General features: G+C 34.6%; 1 protein-coding gene across 15 annotated transcripts in view; it reads left to right on the forward strand.

Annotated features, from left to right (window-relative positions):
- Positions 1-22,208, forward strand: part of SCLT1 (sodium channel and clathrin linker 1) — a 289,811-nt gene that overhangs the window by 75,596 nt on the left and 192,007 nt on the right. For all 15 annotated transcript variants that reach the window (XM_077140031.1, XM_077140032.1, XM_077140040.1 and 12 more), the window contains 3 exons: positions 12,450-12,585; positions 17,628-17,750; positions 19,763-19,828. In XM_077140031.1, the coding sequence (XP_076996146.1) occupies positions 12,450-12,585; positions 17,628-17,750; positions 19,763-19,828 (325 nt within the window). The remainder of the gene's footprint in view (positions 1-12,449; positions 12,586-17,627; positions 17,751-19,762; positions 19,829-22,208) is intronic.

Genomic DNA, 22,208 nt, shown 5'->3' on the forward strand with positions numbered 1-22,208 from the left:
CCTTTGGAGACTCTTTCCTTTCCCTCCGGGTAGCCGCCTGGGGGAGGGGTGCCGGCCGCTGGCCGCCGTGGCTTGGGGATCTCGCTGACCCAAGACCCGTCACCGGACCAGGAAGCCGCCTGTGGGGGAGGGGCGCCGGTCACCGGCTGCCGCGGCTTCGGGATCTCGCTGATCCGAGACTTGTAGCCAGTCCGGGAAGCTGCCCGCGAGGGAGGGGTGCCGGCCGCCGTGGCTTGTGGAACTTGCCTCTCCGAGACTCTCAGCCGGCCCAGGAATGAGGGAGGGATTGGCGCCGGCTGCCAGCTGCCGCGGCCCGGGGAAGCGCGCTCCGCTCGGGGATCTCACCGCAGCGGAGTTTCGCAGTCAGTCCAGCCAGTCCAGACTGGGGTGCGCTGTGTGTCCAGTCTCTGTCGTGGCTCTGGGAGCTGTTCTGTACTGTTTCTTGTTAGTTGTTCTGGAGGAGTAACTGAGACGCACGCACCTTACTAAGCCTCCATCTTGGCCCCGATGGCTAGAACTTCCAACACGATGTTGAATAACAGTGGTGATAGTGGACATCTTTGTCTTGTTCCTGATCTTAGGGGAAAAGTTTTCAGTTTTTCCCTATTGAGGATGATATTAGCTGAGGGTTTTTCATATATTCCCTTTATCATTTTAAGGAAATTCCCTTGTATTCCTATCCTTTGAAGTGTTTTCAACAGGAAAGGATGTTGAATCTTGTCAAATGCCTTCTCTGCATCAATTGAGATGATCATGTCATTTTTCTGCTTTGATTTGTTGATATGGTGTATTACATTAATTGATTTTCTTATGTTGAACCATCCTTGCATACCTGGGATGAATCCTACTTGGTCATGATGTATAATTCTTTTAATGTGTTGCTGGATTCGATTTGCTAGAATTTTTGTTGAGGATTTTTGCATCTTTGTTCATTAGAGAGATTGGTCTTTGGTTTTCTTTTTTTGTTATTTCTTTACCTGGTTTTGGTATGAGGGTGATGTTGGCTTCATAGAATGCATTAGGTAGCTTTCCCTCCCCTTCAATTTATTTGAAGAGTTTGAGCAGGGTTGGTACTAATTCTTTCTGGAATGTTTGGTAGAATTCACATGTGAAGCCGTCTGGTCCTGGACTTTTCTTTTTGGGAAGCTTTTGAATGACTGATTCAATTTCTTTACTTGTGATTGGTTTGTTGAGGTCATCTATTTCTTCTTGAGTCAAAGTTGGTTGTTCATGCCTTTCTAGGAACTTGTCCATTTCATCTACATTGTTGTATTTATTAGCATAAAGTTGTTCATAGTATCCTGTTATTACCTCCTTTATTTCTGTGAGGTCAGTGATTATGTCTCCTCTTCCATTTCTGATCTTATTTATTTGTGTCCTCTCTCTTCTTCTTTTTGTCAATCTTGCTAAGGGCCCATCAATCTTATTGATTTTCTCATAGAACCAACTTCTGGTCTTATTGATTTTCTCTATTGTTTTCTTGTTCTCAATTTCATTTATTTCTGCTCTAATCTTTGTTATTTCTTTCCTTTTGCTTGCTTTGGGGTTAGTTTGCTGTTCTTTCTCCAGTTCTTCCAAGTGGACAGTTAATTCCTGAATTTTTGCCCTTTCTTCTTTTCTGATATAGGCATTTAGGGCAATAAATTTCCCTCTTAGCACTGCCTTTGCTGTGTCCCATAGGTTTTGATATGTTGTGTTTTCATTTTCATTCGCCTTGAGATATTTACGAATTTCTCTTGTAATTTCTTCCTTGACCCACTGGTTGTTTAAGAGTGTGTTGTTGAGCCTCCATGTATTTGTGAATTTTCTGGCACTCTGCCTATTATTGATTTCCAACTTCATTCCTTTATGGTCCGAGAAAGTGTTGTGTATGATTTCAGTCTTTTTAAATTTGTTGAGACTTGCTTTGTGATCCAGCATATGGTCTATCTTTGAGAATGATCCATGAGCACTTGAGAAAAAGGTGTATCCTGCTGTTGTGGGGTATAATGTCCTATAAATGTCTGTTAAGTCTAGCTTATTTATTGTAATATTCAAATTCTCAGTTTCTTTATTGATCCTCTGTCTCGATGATCCTCTGTCCATTGATGAGAGTGGAGAATTGAAGTCTCCAACTATTATGGTAGATGTGTCTATTTCCCTTTTCAGTATTTGCAGTGTATGCCTCACGTATTTTGGGGCATTCTGGTTCGGTGCATAAATATTTATGATTGTTATGTCTTCTTGTTGAATTGTTCCTTTTATTAGTAGATAGTATCCTTCTTTGTCTCTTTTAACTGTTTTACATTTGAAGTCTAATTTGTTGGATATTAGTATAGCTACTCCTGCTCTTTTCTGGTTGTTATTTGCATGAAATATCTTTTCCCAAGCTTTCACTTTCAACCTATGTTTATCTTTGGGTCTAAGATGTGTTTCCTGTAGACAGCATATAGAAGGATCCTGTTTTTTAATCCATTCTGCCAGTCTATGTCTTTTGATTGGGGAGTTCAGTCCATTAACGTTTAGTGTTATTACTGTTTGGGTAGTACTTTCCTCTACCATTTTGCCTTTTGTATTTTATATACCATATCTAGTTTTCCTTCTTTCGACCCTCTTCTCCACACCTCTCTCTTCTGTCTTTTTGTATCTGTCTCTAGTGCTCCCTTTAGTATTTCTTGCAGAGCTGATCTCTTGGTCACAAATTCTCTCAGTGACTTTTTGTCTGAAAATGTTTTAATTTCTCCCTCATTTTTGAAGGACAGTTTTGCTGGATATAGAATTCTTGGTTTGCAGTTTTTCTCTTTTAGTAATTTAAATATATCATCCCACTGTCTTCTTGCCTCCATGGTTTCTGCTGAGAAATCTACACATAGTCTTATTGGGTTTCCCTTGAATGTGATGGATTGCTTTTCTCTTGCTGCTTCAAGATCATCTCTTTCTCTTTGACCTCTGACATTCTAACTAGTAAGTGTCTTGGAGAACACCTATTTGAATCTGTTCTCTTTGGGGTGCGCTGCACTTCTTGGATCTGTAATTTTAGTTCTTTCATAAGAGTTGGGAAATTTTCAGTGATAATTTCTTCCATCAATTTGTCTCCCTCTTTTCTCTTCTCTTCTCCTTCCGGGACACCCACAACACATATATTTGTGCGCTTCATATTATTATTCAATTCCCTGAGCCCGTGCTCATATTTTTCCATTCTTTTCTCTATAGTTTCTGTTTCTTTTTGGATTTCAGATGTTCCATCCTCCAGTTCACTAATTCTAACCTCTATCTCTTGAAATCTACCATTGTAGGTTTCTATTGTTTTTTTCATCTCTTCTACTGTATCTTTCATTCCCATAAGTTCTGTGATCTGTTTTTTCAGATTTTCCATTTCTTCTTTTTGTTCATTCCTTGCCTTCTTCATGTCCTCCCTCAATTCATGGATTTGGTTTTTGGTGAGGTTTTCCATTTCTGTTCATATATTCAGAATTAGTTGTTTCAGCTCCTGTATCTCATTTGAACTATTGGTTTATTTCTTTGACTGGCCCATATCTTCAATTTTCCTAGTGTGATTTGTTATTTTTTGCTTGTGTCTAGGCATTTAATTACCTTAATTAGTTTATTCTGGAGATTGCTTTCACTTATCTTACCTAGGGTTTTCTTGCTAGATGAGTTTGTTGTCTCTCTGTTCTTTGACCTTCAGTTCATCTTTTTCTGGGCCTCTAGCTTAAGTTTTGTTTAACAGAGGGTAATTTTTCAGTTCTTGTTTTCTTGTTTCTTGTCTTGATTGTAAGGTGCCTTTTCCCTCCCCACCCTTAGGAGGGTCTACATAGGTATTACAGACTCTAGGCCAGTTTTCCCGGACTAAACTGGCCTCCTTTCGGAGGGAAGGAGTCACCTGCGTCAGTTTTCCCTGAGTGTGAGACCCAGCAGGTTGAAAGACTTTCCTGTGAAGTCTCTGGGCTCTGTTTTTCTTATCCTGCCCAGTATGTGGTGCTTGTCTACCTGCAGGTCCCACCAGCAAAAGGTGTTGTGGCTCCTTAAACTTTGGAAGGCTCTCCCTGCTGGGGGCGTGGTGGAGACAGAGGAAAGTTTGTATGCTGGTTTTAATGGCTTCAAATTGCCAAGCCCTGGGGTCTGAATTCCTTGAGAGAGGGATTACACCTGAGTTGCGTTTCACCCCTCCCCTGGGGAAGGCTCAGGTGGGAGACAGCCCTGAAAGCAGCCTGTTTCTGCATATGCTTGGGGCAGTTGCAGCCTGTGTAATCCCACCGCTGAATCCAGAGGCAGCCAGGCCTCCGTAGAAACAGCCGCAGAAGGCTCCGTTTCATCCCCTTTCCTCTTTTTTGGTTAGCCCAATAGGGGACCTCCGCCTTGACCAGTTTCGCCTGAGCTGGGGGCCTATTTTTAGTAGTCAGAATTTGTTTATTAATGCCACTATTGGTGTTTGGTTTGACTCAGTCTCTGCTACTGTTAGAGTTTCTTTCCTTTCTCTCCGGGAAGCTGCGTGTGGGGGAAGGGCGCCGGGCGCCGGCCACCGCGGCTTGGGGAATTCACTGTTCCGGAGACTCCCAGCCGGTCCAGCCGGTCCAGCTGGTCCAGACTAGGGTACACTGTGTGTCCTGTCACCGTCGTGGCTCTGGGAGCTGTTCTGTACTGTTTCTGGTTATTTAGTAGTTGTTCTGGAGGACAAACTAAAACGCGCACATTACTAAGCCGCCATCTTGGCCCCCAAGGATATGTTTTTGTTTTATTCTTCTATTGTCTTTTCCTCCTCGTATATCCTGCTTGAGGAAAGAAATTGGGTAAGGTAATTAAATGAATGAATACATATCCACCACTTTCTGATACTCAGTAACTACTAAGTGAATTTTATTGTTGTCATTATGTTTTATTTTATTGTTGAGGGTATGGACGGTATCATTTGTTTCTTCCCCAAGAGCTAATTTTTCTTTATACTATAGTTCATATAACACTAATTTTTTTCCACTGGCAATGTGCTCAGGGTAGGTAAGCTTCTTTCAAAATCTGAGGATAAAAATCATTGACTTATCCTAGTTTCCATTTATTTCTGCCAGTGATTGGTCTAGGGGTGGGCATGTGACCCCTTTTTAGCCAGTGAGCTAAAAGGTAGTATTTTGTGTAGCTCTTGGATTGATTTTTTCCTCTGATAAAAAGAGAAGCAAGAAGACACCTTCCCTCTCTCCAGTTCATTATCATTTTACAGTGTGATATATAGAGCTCCTATAGCTATTACCATGAGGGCTGACTTTAGTGACACATATTTAAAAGGATGGAAAGATAGGAAACCCTTTGTATTAATTAGGGTTCTCTAGAGAAACAGAATCAACAGGAAACACTCGCAAATATAAAATTTATAAAAGTGTCTCACATGACCATGGGAACGCAGAGTCCAGAATCCACAGAGTAGGCTGTGAAGCTGACGATTCCGATGGAGGGTCTGGATGAACTCCACAGGAGAGGCTCACCAGCCGAAACAGGAAGAGCCTTTCTCTTCTGAATCCTCCTTATAAGGCTTTCAGTGATCAGATTAAGCATCACTCATTGCAGAAGATACTCTGCTTTGGCTGATTACAAATGGAATCAGCAGTGGATGCAGCTGACATGATCATGATTTAATTCTATGAAATGTCCTCATCGCAGCACACAAGCCAGCACTTGGCCAACCGCTAAGTGGGCAAGTTGACACATGAACCTGACCATGACACCCTTCAATCCTTAAGTGACATTATTAAGCTGTTGAAGCAAATTTGGAACTGTGTACTTTCAGACTCAATATTAAGTGAGATAATATAATGCTCATTTCAGTTATTCATTCACAAAATATTTATTGAGTACTATTCTAGTTGCTAGCTGCTGGGATGCAATATACCAGAAATGGAATGGCTTTTAAAAAGGAAATTTATTAAATTGCAAGTTTACTGTTCTAAGGCCATGAAAATGTCCCAATTTAAGCAAGCCTATAAGTGTCCAAATTAAGGTACTAGCAAGAGGTTACCTTCACTCAAGAAAGGCTGATGAAGTTCAAGGGTTTTTCTTTCAGCTAGAAATAATGTGGTAAACATAGCATCTGCTAGCTTTCTCTCTTGGCTTCTTGTTTCCTGAAGCTTCCCCAGGGACATTTTCCTTCTTAATCTCCAAAGGTCTCTGGCTACATGGGCTTTCGTCGATCTGTGGCTCTGAAGCTTTCTCCGAAATGCTTACTCTTTAAAGGATTCTAGTAAACAAATCAAGACCCACCTGGAATGGGTAGAATCACATCTCTTCTAATCCAAGGTTAATACCCACAATTGGGTGAGTCATATCTCTGTGGAGATAACCTAATCAAGTTCCCAACCTACTTTATTGAATAGGGATTAAAAGCAATGCTTGCTTCCACAAAATGGATTAAGATTGAAACACGGGTTTTCTAGATACATAAGTCCTGTCAAACTGGCACAAGTACTTATTAAGTGTCAGGCTTGTCTGGGAGTCATCAGTGAATAAAACAGACAAAAATGTCTTCATATTTTTGTTGGGCATTTTGTTACTTGCAACCAAAGTATACTACTAACTGATACAAAGACTTAATTTTGCATCTGTCTGGGAGAACAAACTACAGTCTATGGACCAAAGCTGATGTGCGTTCACCTTTTATTTATTTTGTAAATAAAATTTTATGGAACACAGCACATCTCTCATTTATCTGCATATTGTCTATGGATGTTTTTGTGGTACAATGGCAAAATTTAGTTGTTGTGGCAAAGACCTAATGAACCACAAAGCCAAAAATAATTACTGTCTAGCCCTTTACAGAAAATGTTTGCCGATCCCTGGTATTTTTAGAAATTTTTTACTATAAATCTTTTCTGTTAACTAATCTTTATTTCACAGTAACCAAAAGTTTTTATGAAATTTAAAAATTTCTTAACATTTTCATTGAACCATATATGTAGTTATTCTTAGTCTGTCCTCCAATCCCTTCATTCATCACCACCTGAAATTATTTGCTTGCTTATTATCTCTGTTATCCACTAGAGTATATCCTTCATGAGAGCAGGGCAGGGCCATTACCTATTCTGGTAACCACTGTATATCCTACCACTGTTGAACACTGCCTATTACATATTACAGGCTCAAAATATACTTGCTGAGTGAAGCATGCACATATGAGAAACCTAAACACACACATCTGTTTGACTTTTTTTTTGCTTCAAATAACAGAGGCTTGGGTAACTTTAAGCAAATTAGAATATATGATAAGGAGGTATGTGGACTAGAACTAGAACTAGAGCAATCAGGAACTCAAAGGATATGCTCCTCTTTACCAGTTCTCTCATACTGCCCTCATGGTTTCCTCTGTGGTCATACCCCTGCTGTCTGAGTAACTGCTCTTTTTTTCACCAAACAGCTGATTTTCTCTATTCTATAGTTTTGTTAGTTTAGCTGCTTGCCATTTCTTATATCTGTTAGAGCCCTCCCTGCCAGCCAGTTTATGATAGGGCTGTCCTTGAGAAATATGGAAAATTCTAATATAATCATTGACTCCCCTTCTGCACAGAATAGTCCCTGTTCTAGTTTGCTAGCTGCTGGAATGATACCAGAACTGGAAGAGCTTTTAAAATAAGGGGGTTATTTTTTAAGTTGCAGGTTTATAGTTCTAAGGCCATGAAAATGTCCCAATTAAAGCAAGTCTATAAAAATGTCCAAATTAAGGCACTACTCAAGAAATGCTGATGAAGTTCAGGGTTTCTGTCCCAACTGGAAAGGCTTGTAGCAAACATGATGACATCTGCTAGCTTTCTCTCCAGGCTTCTTGTTTCGTGAAGCTTTCTCAAGGGCATTTTCCTTCATCGCTGAAGGTCCCTAGCTCTGTGGGCTCTTGTGGTTCCCTTGGCTCTCTTGTTGCTGCTCTCTTGCTTTTTCCAAAATGCTTCCTCTTTTAAAGGATTCCAGTAAACTAATCAAGACCCACTTGAAATGGGTGGAGTCACATCTCCATGAATCAAAATTAATACCCACTATTGGGTAAGCCTCATCTCTGTGGAGATAATCTAATTAAGTCTCCAACCTATAGTTCTGAATAGGGATTAAAAGAAATGATTGCCTCCACAAGATGAATCAGGATTAAAACATGACTTTTTTTAGGACACATAATCCTTTCAAGCTGGCACAGTTCCTATGTCATGCTCCTCTCCAGAGATGTGGGCTGCGGACAAGGATTGCTTAAGCCTGGACTTGACAGGTGCCATAACTAACATCCAATATAGCATTGGTATGTAGTTGTGAAAGACCTCACTCTGACCGGAGCCATCAGAGGAGGCTCAAATGAGTTGTGAAATTTAAGCCACTCTTTGGGAATAAGTAAGAGTTCATCACCTGACAAAACATATGTTTAATAGACTACAGACTATTTTATATGGCTGTGTATAAGCTTATATTTTAGGGGGGATTATGCATGTTGAAACTAGGAGTTGGACAAGAACTGGATAATGTAACATCATATATGCTATGCTAAGGAATTTAAATGTTTACTACAGATGACATATTGAACTCTTCAAAGATTTTAAACAGGGAAAGAGATACACTCTATATTATTCCAGTTACACTTTAGAACTGGAAAATTCCAGAAAGATTGTTCTAGAAAGGAGTATATGATTCATAGAAAGACATAAGGGAAGCAACAATTTTAGCTATTAGGCTCTTCACTATTAATCGGAATTATTTAATATGGTACTGTGGTAGTGGTATGAATGCCTGCATTGAATAGGCTTGGACTTACAGGATGAGTAAAGTCTGTCAGGTAGGGGGATGCATGTGGAGAAGGTATCGCCTGCAGTGTTTTCTAGTTGTATATATTTGTCTTGCTTCTTCTTTTACCTTCTTTAATTGATTCTGAGATTCACCAATATGACCCTCTCTTCATCTTAACACCTCTAAAATCCAAATGTAGCCATGGTCAATCATATGTCAAAAATTAATAGGCAGCAATTTTCATTTTAATTGTATGTAAAAGAATGTTGTATCTTACTGTAATTGACAAAGAAATACAGGTTAGAACTGTGTTTGCTTCATGTTTACCACCTGAAAGGTCAAAATAGTATTTATGTTATATTTATCAACTTCCTGTTGCCTGTTTGTGATGATTAGCTATAACTTCACTACTGCAGTTATTATCAATAACTGTCAGTATTATAGTACAATATTCATTTTCTTAAAAAATACTTAGATGCATCACAAATATCTTTTTTGCAGCTTAATAGTCAAGATCAAAAATTTGGAAAAACTTTTTTGTGTTGCTCGTATATACGTGATATAATATATAGTAGAAGCCTTTCAAGATGACTGGTTGTCCTATTGATTAAGAGAGTCCCTTTAATGGAGAATAATAAAAATGTCTTTAAAAATTTTTTGACTGTGACTTAAATAATATAAATGTGAATTTATTCTTTAATTTTTCTTTTTTAATAATGCCAGGGTCTTGATTTGGAGTAGGCCTGTTGAGTGTAGATCTTGTTGTCTTTCGTGCATAAACCATATGTGATGATTAATGTGTCAACTCGGCTAAGTTATGGTGTCCAATATTTTGGACAAGCAAGCACTGTCCTGATTGTTACTGTGAAGTATTTCATAGATTTAAGTTAATGCTCTGTTGCTTGCATCAATGGTTGATTACATGTCCAGTCAACAAAGAAGAGTGCCTTCAGCAACGAGAAAAGTCTCATGCAGTCAGTTGAAGTCCTTAAAAGGAGAAGTAATAATTTCAGCAGTCAGAAGAGAGAATTTCCATCTCTGCTTCAGCCTGCCAGCTTCTCTTGGAGGATTCATCAAAACCATCATTGGGAGTTCCCAACTTGTGGCCTGCCCTGTAGAACTCAGATTTGCCAATTCCCATAGTCACATGGTCCAATTCCTATAATAACTCTCATAATATGTATATAAATATATCATATATAGATATTCTGCCAGTTCTGTTTCTCTGGAGAACCCTGACTGATGCACCATATACATTCATTGTTTATAATTTTCAGTTTTAGTTTCTCTGAAGAAGAGCAGCAACTTAGAGATCCTTTTGTACTGTAGAATTCCTCTATAGTTTTATAATTTTTCTGACTTTTTATATTTATCTTACCTACCTCTAATTCACCAACAGTTTTTAAGTCATCTTTATTGAACTTTTCACATTCAGTTTTTATTTCATAGAAAAAAATAACTCTTTTGTACATATATTTATCACTTTGGATGGTGTATAAATAAATTGTGCAACTTCCGATTTACAACAGGCTATGGCAGATATGGTAGATTGATTTGACAATCTGTTCCAGCCTTCCTGTACTAAAGAGGCTGGAATACTAAAAATGTGTTCAAGATGTGAATTAGCTTCTGGCTAATGATATGTATTTGTAAGAAGTTGAATTGGGACCTAAGTGGGATGAGAGCCTATGCCTGAGGCATCAGTTTTACAAATAAGAACTAGCAAGTGCAGTGTGGCTGGCTCTAGAGCAGACAGTTCTGGTGGCAGTTTCTGTCTAAGCTAAATCTGCGTTGCCTTGAGGCGGCAGCTTTGGGAGTAACTTCCTGATCCCAAGATCTCAACCAAAGAGGTATGATTCTGGAACCGTCACTTGATACAGATGCCTCCTGATTGTTGAGCTTCCTAATTGTGGCAGAAGTAGTGGTTCCTGCAGAAAAATTACAAATTAACCTCTAATAGAATAACTCTGACAACTGACTTCTTATTAATCACAATAGAACCCAGAAAGGATAACTAGAAAAATATGGTCGAAATTGTGCAACAAAAGGAAGCATCAATTTTTTAATGAAGGTAAAATTCATTTAACATAAAATTCACCCGTAATACTACAGTTCAGTGCTTTTGTTATATTCACAAAGTCGTGTAACCATCTACACCATCTAATTCTAGAACATTTTCATCACCTCCAGAAGAAACCCCATGTGACTTTTGCCCATTGTTTTAGTTTCACCTTTTATGCCCCTTCTGCTGCTCCATCTCCACCACTTCCTCCTCATCAGTTTTATACCATTTATATGCCTCAGTGCTTGTTTTTATTAGTTTAAAATTACTAGAAAAAATGGTTAAATAGATTGTGATACAAATATGAATATTGGAATATTATGTTACCATTAAAATATTTACAGAAAACTTCAGAATATGGGAAAATGCATATGTTTAAATGATATAGTTAAAAAACAGATTATGGTATTATATTAACAATCTGATATATCTATTTGCTATTTTAATGGACAGTTAAGATTCTGCTAGACAATATGTCAAAGCATTAAAATAGTGGTTTTTCTCTGGGATTTGGGTGTTTTTAAAAACTGTTGTTTTTCTGTATATTCTTTTTTTCTATTAAGCAAAATATCATTTTGTATGAGGAAAAGTAATTTTTAAAAAAATACTGTCAGATACTTAAAAATAAGAACCTTTGTTACTGATACGTCTAAGTACTTTTATTTTAAATTAGAGAATAATTGGCAAGCTCTGTCCTTTCCTTATTGAGTAAACAATTTTTTGTTGTTGCTGTAGCAGTAATTATCTTGTTAGTTTTATTGTATATGATGAACATTATTTCCAGTAACGTGAAGATTAAATTTTTGTGGTTTTTAGGAGATTTTTATTTTTGAGGAGATTTTTAAAAAATGTTTTGGGTAGATGGAGGTAATGTCTTTGGATAATTTTTATTTCACCCTTGGGAACTATTTATTATATATAATATTTTTCCTTTCTAATTATATAAAATGTTTTTGAGTTTTTCTGACATTAAGTTATAAAGGTTTTGCCTCTTAGGTTTGTATAGCTAAAATAAAACACTTCATCAGTCTTTTAAGTTGTACCTTCCTATGCTTTTTTTGTGTGTTTGTTTTGAAACATGAAATGTCTACTATTTAATGGTAAAATTAAAGTCAAATTTGAAACTTCAGAAATATGATCAAGCTTATGTAAGTAAACTGCTAAAATGTAAAGCTTCTAGTAATCTTGGTTTCATGACTAGCAACTATCTGTTTTACTCTGTTTATTAATTAGTACTACTAGTACAGAGTGAAATGAGTTTTCTGAAATACAATAAAAAATTCTATAAGATTTAATATCCTATGTCCATTTAATGACTAGCTGAAACTATAGTCATATTTTTTAGATTTTTTTGAATGACTTGTATCAATTAATGTTAATATCTGAATTTTACCTTTTGAAAAGTTTAAAAGTCCCTAGGGAAAAATTAAATTATGTCTGAATTATTTATGACAAATTATTGATTTGAAATTATTATATAATACTTTATTTTCATAGCATGTTATTTAATAGTTATTAAACACTTTTAATTTTTGGCTTAAACTCTACCAAAAAAATGGTTTTGTGTAAAGAATGATTTTGAGCTAATTGCTTATATTATTTGACCTTGAAACAATAATGCTTGTTATTAAAATGAATTTAGATTATTTCTATGTTAACTGTTTCAAAGGTTACACAGTAAATTAAAAGATGCCATTGAAAAACAATTAGAGACCCTTCCGTTTGGCACAGAGATGGGAAATGATATATATATAGATGACGAAACCATCAGGAACCTTCAAGAGCAATTGCAACTAGCCAATCAAGTGAGTTGACATATATATATTTTAAAATTATATTTTGAATAAAGAGCTTTTAAAAATCTGTCAGTCATTATTTCTGAGTGAAAACAAAATAGCAAAATTGTTAATACTTCATTTTCTACAATTGTACTGTCTTTTCCTCAGATAGTGAAACTTTTAGTGAATATTCTCACTATTCGTTATAAATATGGTTGATAAATTTGATTGAAATGAATTGTAAAGCCTTTTGATGTGATTTCTTATTTTTTTAAAAAAAATTTAAATGTCAGAAGAAATTTTTAAAGAAAATTAAGGCTACTTGCCTAAATTTACTCATTTTTCATTTTTCCATGTTTCCTTCTGATACTGTATTTTCTTCAGTTTTCAAAGATTAGGGAATTACGTTTTTCTAAAGCTATATTTCTACAAGTATAACACATTTTCTTTTTTTTCCCTTTTTTTCATAGTAATTGAAATCTCTGGGAAGCTATGTTATATATATCCCGTTTTTCAACCCTGTAATTGTTTGTGAATTTATACGCAGACTGATTTTATTTTAATTTGTAATTTTATATCTTAGGTATCCCGTATCTTGAATTGGTCTGGGTCCCCATTCTTCTGCATTCTAGCTGTGTGAGCCTAGGAAATTCTTTGTCTCAGCTTCCTCACTTCTAAATCGGGATTAGAAATTCTGAATTATAATGTGGATTTTAGAATTATCTGTTTTTATTCCTTAGAAATTTGGTTTTAGAAATCTTCATTCATGAGAATAATACTTTAAGTTAATCAGAATGGCTAAATTTAGTTTGATAAAGGACGTGTTTTAAATACTGAATTAAAAAGGGAAAGAAAAAGTAGTAGAGCAAAAATGAGAGCAGTATATTCTTTACTGTACTCAAGACTAGTGTTATCAAGAAGGATTTATATAGAACTCAAAAAAGTTACTTACAATTACAAATAGACTTGTAACCAGATATCAGATGCCTCTTTCAAAAGTTGGAGCACAATATGCATTCATTATTACTCTTGAAAAAGATTGCAAATAGGCCCTGTATAAAAGGACTCTATCTCTAAAAGCATCTCTAGATTGTACTTTACAATTGTGTTATACACTTAAAGTTTTCTTTGTAATTGTGCACATATAAATAATGTATCTTCCTTTGTGCATTGCTCCTTTGAAAATTATACTCACCGACTCTACTTTAGTAAATACTATCCTACTGATATAAAATAACTAAAATTTACTGATTCATGAGGTTTGACTCATATTTTATTTTTATAGCTCATCCCTTTTTATTTCTAAGAGACCAGACACGTTTTGTATAACTACCTTTCTCAGTGTGTATTCATCCTAAGATGAATATTGATTATTGCCACATTTCTAAAGGAGCTGGATACCTTAGATGGTTAGCATTGATTTTACCACTTTTGTTGTCGATATTAAAACTTGTAAGTTACTTTTGTTTTTCATCACATTCCTCTGCCATGGTTTTATTTTGGTTTATAGAGTGGAATGAAAAAAACATATGTGAATAGGACAAGGGATATGTGGTTAATCACATGTTCTCCCTTGAAATCTCAGAAAGAATATTGGATTATGTGAAAACAATGGTAAATTCAGAAATAGTGTTTGACTCCTAATAATATTCCCCGCTGCTGCGTACACTTTTTCCTCATTCTTCACTCCTTCTCTTATCTTTACTGCTCCATTCTTTGCTATTCTCTATCTACAGCTTGCTCAGTTTCCTGTGTGTCTAAAGATGGTCCGAGTTTTTGCTAAATTTTGTGTTTTGGTGCAATCCAACTTTCAACTCAAAAGAGAAAAGCAAACTGACTAAACCAAATTTTCACGCAAAATCTCTATTTTATGTATAAATTAAAAATTTTAAATGAATGGGAGTTTTGACAATTTATAAGTATGACTAACAGAAAAATGTTTAAATTCCATAAAAATAATGTTAATCATGTTTATTACTTATAAATGCAATGTTTATGTATCAATGAGTCGTTTGTTTTTTGTTTGTTTTATTTTTTGCATGGACAGGCACCAGGAATCAAACCCTGGTCCCTGGCATGGCAGGTGAGAACTCTGCCGTCTGAGCCACTGTGGCCTGCCTTATCAATGCGTTTTTAAAACTCAGATAAAACACAGTTATATTTGTGTCTATCACTATATTAAGAGACCTTTTTGCTATGCATGAAAACTGCATGAATCCAAACTGAGTAGGTAAAAACTAAATTAAACAAAGTAAAAAATAGAAAATTGAAAGAAAAATAATACCTTACTAAATTTTTTTATCAGTGTAATAAGCATAGAAAATTTAACTGACTATTCAAATATCTTCAATGATTCCACAAATTATTTATTAGGTGTCTGTTATATACCAGATAATTTATCAAGTATCGCAGATAACACTGGAAAATGTTGATTCCTATTTTCAGGGAACATACAGGATTTTGGAGAAAATGTAGCAAGATGGGTTCTGGAGACAAACTGTTTGGAGTTTGGTCCCCATTCTGTTTTCTAGCTCTGTGATCATGAGAAACTTCTTTGTGCCTCACCTTCCTTATTTATAAATGGGGATTGTAAGAGTTCTTATCTTATATTTCTCATGGTAATTAAATTTTTTAAATCCTCATAAAGCACTTAGCAAAATGCCTAACACATGTGTTAGTTAGTAAATATTGCCTATTATTTTTATCATCATTTTTATTGATCAGCCAGACAGGAAAATAAGAATTAAAATTAGATGTAGAAGGTACTGGGCAGAGCAAGTGTATTGATTTGGGAGCCTATAGCAATAGTACAATATTAAGTACTTAATTTAATATTATTATTATAGAATACTTTTTCCTATAATATGACTTGTAAAAACCTTTCTGAAAGACTTTTGTCGGTAAGAACCTTAGAAATGTTTATATCCTTTAACCACCTAATTCAGTTTCTAGGAATCTATGCTCTGGAACTATATGTAAAGATTCATGAATGTGCATTAATTTTAGTATTATTTATGGTAATGGAAAATTAGAAAAAGTTTAAATATCTAAAAATATGGATTCAGTTAAATTGTGGTTTACCCAAATAATGGGTTATTATAACAGTTTTTAAAATAATGTATTAGTACAGCAGTTTTCAATTTCCCGTGTACATAAGAATCACTTGAAGGGCTTGTTGAAACACAAATTCAACTAGGTGCCCTTTCCCGAAGTTTCTGATTCAAGGGGTCTGTTATAGAGCTCAAGAATTTGCATTTCTAAAAGTTCTGAAGGTATACTGAGGATCCTGTTCCTTTGAGAACCACTGCTCTAGAAGAATCTGGGTTTTCTAAATAGTAGTCCAGGAGATTCTTGTCACCAGGCAGAGTTGGGAAACAGTGCAACCTTTTAAGGTATAAGGGATTTTTTTTTTTAACATTCCACAGAGAAGGAAACTTAGTCTCAGGAAAATGAAGTAAATTGTCCAGAATCGTTCCGTCGGGAATTAAGTATCCAAATCAAGTCTTCTAACTCCATATTCTCTGTTTGTCTGTAGTTGTTAAAGCTATGTTAGTTTTGGACAAAACTAATATATGGTGTTAGAAGTCAGGCTAATGGTAATTTGGGGGTGGGGAGGTGGTAATGTAGTAATTGGAAGCGATCACAAGAGGGACATCTGGCATTCTGGGGGCTGGTAATAATGTTCATGAACTGGGCGCTGGTTACATGGGTGTGCTCATTTTGTAAAAAATTATTTCTGCATTTTCTGAATGTATGTTATGCTCCAATAATAATATATGTAAAACTTATGTACATCTATTTGTTTTAGTGTCTACTCATTATGTTCAAAAAAATGCGTCTCTTTTCACTGCACTATCTTACCTTATTAGAAGTAGGTGGATTATCTCTGACCTGGAAATTGAAAGTTTGGGATTCAGAGACAAACACATGCAGATTTCTTCGAGGCTCTGTCGACAGCTTGCTGAAGGACCTTAGGCAAATTGCCTGAGCCTCAGGTTTCCCTTCCTTAGAAAGATAATAGTCTCTCCCTCCTAGGTCAACATTTCTCAACTTTTTGGTTTCAGGACATGTTTATACTCTTAAAAATTTTTGAGGACCCCAAGGAACTCTTTGTTTTTGTGAGTTTTATTTCCATCAGTATGTATCATATTAGTAAGTAAAACTGATACTTTTTTTCAAACAAAAGGAAGCATAAGCACAGATCTATTAACCCTCGGAGTATAATATCACACATCATATGTAGCCTTTGGAAAACTGGCAAACTTCACTGTATACTGGTGAAAAAGGCAAATAATGCCTTTGATTGCTATGAACATGATTTTGACCTCAACGATGAAAAGAATCTGGGGGACACTAAAGGTCCTGGAACACGCTTAGGGAATTGTTCTATTTAAGAATAGAACAATATTCTATTTAAGGATAGAACAATATTGACCTGAGATAATTCTCATTATAAAATGCCAAGTGAAAATAGTATACTACAAACAATATACTATATGATTCCTGATTTTGTTGAAAGAAAACAAAACAAAGCTCCAACCCTAAAGCATATCTGTAAATGTCAATACATACATTTATAAAGATGGGTATATTCAAATGTTACCAATATTTACTATCAGTGATTAAATTATAGCTAATTCTTATTTTCTTCTTTATTCTTCTGCATCTTTCTAATTTTCTACAATGAATATTTATTACTTTTACAAACAGGAAAAACTTGTATTTTGCAGTAGAGGTTGGCAGAGAGTTTTACTCAGTAATTTCTAAGGCTTAGACTTAACAAGGATAGCAGTTTAAATTTGTGTCTCTGAACCAAGGTTCTTTTAACTATGAAATCTGAGTAAAAAGACAATTTCAAAGTAAGGAATTTTTCATCTTTCGGTTTATTCTCTAAATTATTATTTTCAAACTCTTATCTTCAAAAAATGTAGCTATAATAGCATCTTTTCATAGGTTTATTTTTATTTGTGACTTTATAAAGCAACTTTTTCTGTGAAAGAATGATTTTTTTGTACTATGCAATAACCTGCTGATAATTTAATCAAATACCATGTACTTCCGTTTAATAGGAAAAAACTCAGGCTGTGGAACTCTGGCAAACTGTTTCTCAGGAGTTAGACAGACTGCAGAAACTTTACCAGGAACATATGACTGAAGCCCAGATTCATGTAGTTGAAAGTCAAAAGCAAAAGGTAATCATGGGTTTCATGTTTTTCTTATATATCAAAAAGAAATTGCATTTTGAAGGAAATCAGCTTTGAAAGGAATACCTAAGTCTTTATTATCCTATTTATATTAACAGTGAAGAGCTCTTTTTTTTAGTATCTTTTTTTATTAATTAAAAAAATAAAAAAATTAACAACAAACAAAACATTAAGATATCATTCCATTCTACATATACAATCAGTAATTCTTAATATCATCACATAGTTGCATATTCATCATTTCTTAGAACATTTGCATCGATTTAGAAACAGAAATAAAAAGACAACAGAAAAAGAAATAAAACGATAACAGAGAAAAAAAAGATTATACATACCATACCTCTTACCCCTCGCTTTCATTTACCACTAGCATTTCAAACTAAATTTATTGTAACATTTGTTCCCCCTATTATTTATTTTTATTCCATATGTTCTACTCTTCTGTTGATATAGTAGATAAAAGGAGCATCAGACACAAGGTTTAGTGAAGAGCTCTTTGACAATTAGATATCTCTTGAGCAGATCATTAAAGCAGTGTCTGGTATACATTAGGTTCTGTAATGTGATTAGCAGTCAAGTGTTTAGCTCTAAGAAGTAGCTATATGAAGTGGTTTAGATTATTGTATATAAATGGACAGGTAAAACTTTTATTTGATATCCTGTCTGGTTTAAAACAAAACAAACGAAAACCTATTCATTATACCATAGCCAGTGAAGAACCTTGCTCAAATAAATTTACATACAGTACTATATAAAATGAAAAAGTAACACTCTTAAATGTGACATACTAAACTAAATGTTGTTTGTCTAACATAAATTAATCAGAATGGAATTTTAGAAGGAGCCTTAATGGTTTTTAAGGACTTCTTTCCAAAGCAAAAATCACTGTATATTCTTTCTTTTAAATGGACATCTAGCTTTTGCTTTACACCTCTGTTAAACTTACTGTCTCACAGGGCCATCCATTATGTTGGAAGATCTGCTGCCTTCTTTCTTCCATTTGTTCTTTTTCTGTAGGTACATTGAGTAATTCCGATTCTGAGCCATTTCCTGTGGATTTTGAGTGGTTGGCTGTTTAAATACGTTTTCATGCCTCTCTTCTACTCTCATTTAGATTTTTCAAATTCCAATTTAAGTGTTCCCATTATTATCATTATAGTTAGTGATTTCTGTCTAAAGGAAATTATGAAATACTTATATAATGCTTTGCATTTAAAAAAAAAAAGATTTTTCTAAACATTTCCCAGTTTAAAAATAACGCACATGTAATCTGATCCAAAGGACTTTTACAGACTCTTAGCTCTGAAAACCGTTTTTAACATAAGTTCTCTAGGTGTATTTCTTCATTTAGTTCAATCAACCTTAAACTGATTAGTTGGGCTTTTTTTCACCTGAGTAAGATCATTCTTGCACAGCAGCTATAATGTTAATTTTCTTATATAAGACTTTTACCTTTGTCCTTATTTCCCTGATTATCTATTAATCTGTAATTTTTTCATCTGACATTAATGGTCCCTTCCAATTTTGTGTCATCTGCACAAATAACGATTAATAGGACCAGAACAAGCAATTAAACAACTGAAAACCTGTGTGACATTCAAGCCATGAAAATTAAAAAAAAAAAAAAAAGATAGGGGTACTAACCCTTTGTGCCATGCTTTGTATTATATTTTCAGTGGTTTTGAATATAATTCTCCAATCTTGGACAAGGTCTTTCTACCATATGTATTTACTAATGGGTTGAATTCCTAGAAATAATGGGCTTCATGGAAAATATAAATAGCTATATTATTTTCTCATTGCTACCTTAATTTTTCATTGTTAAAAAAATTGTTTCTTCAAGTATTAATCATATAACAATAGTTAGAAAAACAACCAATTCCACCTAGACTTAGGCATAATGATTTTAGACTTGAATTTAATTTTAAAAAATTTTAGATATGGATTACAAACAAAATGCTATTTACTCTACTCTGCTCCCCCACACTTTACTGTTTTAGGATCAGCTGACCAGTTTTCAAAAGTTGACCAAACAACTTCATGTTACTAATGAGAACATAGAAATGGTAAGTGAAAACATCCATTCAGTGTACTCATTTATATAAACTAGAAATTGTCACTATAGATAATTATTTATTTGTTTATGCTGATGTAAATCAACAACCACAAAAAGAAACATGTTGCATGGAGTTGAAATAGTGCATCATGGTTCACAGTACTTTTTCGAGATCTAAAAGCTAATGTCTATTAGAAATATAATCTAATATAAAAATACTTTTAGGGTTCTTGGTATGATATTCTAAGAATAATCTAGACTGTGAAGTCAAGAAGAGGGCACATGCTTTATTTTTCTGTTTTGTCTAGTACATTGCTAGGCCTATAATAAGAATAGTATGAATGTTTGTTAAATAAATGAATGGCCCAGTTCCTTAAAAATATAAGGAAACTAAGAGCCATTTGTTAGTTGGTTGACCACCAGTGCTCACTTTGGTACACCGAATTTTCCCTGTATCTTTTTCATAAAGAAATATATGATTAGCCCTCCTAATTCTTCACTTAACCATTTTTTGTCTCATTTTCCTTTCTTTTATTTACCTTCTTAGAATTTTATTTTTACTTTATTGTCGAGTAATAGGATTATGACATCCCAGGTAATTCCTCTTTCCTTTCTTCATTCTTGTTTAGTTATTCTGCTACTTTTTGTTAGTACCTAATGAAAATGTCTGTGTATAAGGGTAGAGGTGTGTTATCAAAAGTAAGTTATCCAATTTTATTCTACTTAATTTTTTTTCCTTTAACCATGTAAAAATTTATTTTCAAAAATCTCTTCCTATCCTATTTATGTTGACAAATAAGAATGCCCAGTGATTTATTTTTGATAATACACTTTCAAAATAATATTAAAGTCCTCCAGGACAAAATGACTAATTTCCATAAATAAGAAAGGCATTTTTTAACTGAATATATTTCTACATGGAACTTATACTTTAACCTAACATTATAGTTTTTCAGTCTTTCAGTTTGCCTTCTACATTTTTGAGAATTGCATAATCTTTTGGTATCTTACACCACAGAGCCCCTATTTAATTATAAACAACCAAAATCATTCTGATGAAAGACTAAGGCTTATCAGGTAATTCATGAGAAGAAGGATACTGGAGTATTCACAAGAATATTTAAGGCACAGTAATTTATAGCTTAAGGCCAAAAGCTAAGAATAATAAACTATAGCTTAAATAAATTTGATGGTGACAAGGTATATAAGGGAGTTGTGCTATAAAGAGCAAAACAAGGACCACACAAGTGGTTAAAATAAAGGAAAATGGTCAAGAGAAATTTTAAAACTTTCAGTTTTTCTTAATGTACGTACTAGATATCAAGTAAGATTGCTAAGTATAGAGAGAACTAAGTGATTATAAAGATCCTGCACATCTCAAAGAGCATTCAGAGTATAGTCACAAGAGAAAATTTGGGTCAAGATCAAACTAAGAGTTACCAGACTTGAAGACAGTGCCCTTAAAAAAAAAATCAAGACATTTTCATTAAAAGTTTTATGATTACAGGAATGAATTAAATGAATAGGTTCATATATATGTATAATAAATTGATGAGTATGCAATAAATAAATGAATTATTTGTCATTACCAGTGTATGTTAGTAATATGCAGAAGGTAAAGTGTGAAGTGTGTTGACTTGAATGGTACATAAAAGTACAAGTTTATATTTATTTACTGTGCCTAGAGATAGTGAGAATTCGCATATCTTAGTGAGTATCTTTACTAAAATAATTTTTTTGAAGGTTTTTCATCTCTATAACATTACTCAAAGGTATCTGTTAATTGCACACAAGTTCTTTGCACTATTATAGGTTCTCCGAGTTGCACAGGAGTGTCTGTCTACCAACAAACCCTATTTCTACTTAGATAAACAGTACCAACGTAAATGAATCAGTGAATAGGTGTTAAAATAGACAGTAATTGAAAGGGATGCTCCCCTAGCCCTTTATGAATTTCCAAATTCTACAATATTAGTATAGTACATAATTTTCTTTGTGATCGCAATTACAGAACAACTAAGTGATATTCAGCTGCAGTCGTTGCACTCCTACTAGGCTTGCTAGCAACCTTTGTTTCCTACACTAGCTTCTTAAAATGCACAACTATAATTTATATTTCTGCTAATTACTCTATGTCATTTATCTTGAGGTTCTCTCAAATAATCATAACACAAACATTAATTATGATAAAACCAAGAAGGTATATAATAAGGTAGCAATTGTGTATGACAGGCACTGTAGAAATCAGAGATATAAACCATTTGGGGCTGAAATTACTGAGATTGCTTAACCAAATCATTTGAAAAGATATTAAGAGGTCATCTATTCCCCCAAATGATATAGACATCCTTCTATTAAACGCCTTTTAATTAAACGCTCATCTTGCCTCT

Source organism: Tamandua tetradactyla, chromosome 22, assembly GCF_023851605.1.
Source record: "Tamandua tetradactyla isolate mTamTet1 chromosome 22, mTamTet1.pri, whole genome shotgun sequence".
Lineage (NCBI taxonomy): Eukaryota > Metazoa > Chordata > Mammalia > Pilosa > Myrmecophagidae > Tamandua > Tamandua tetradactyla.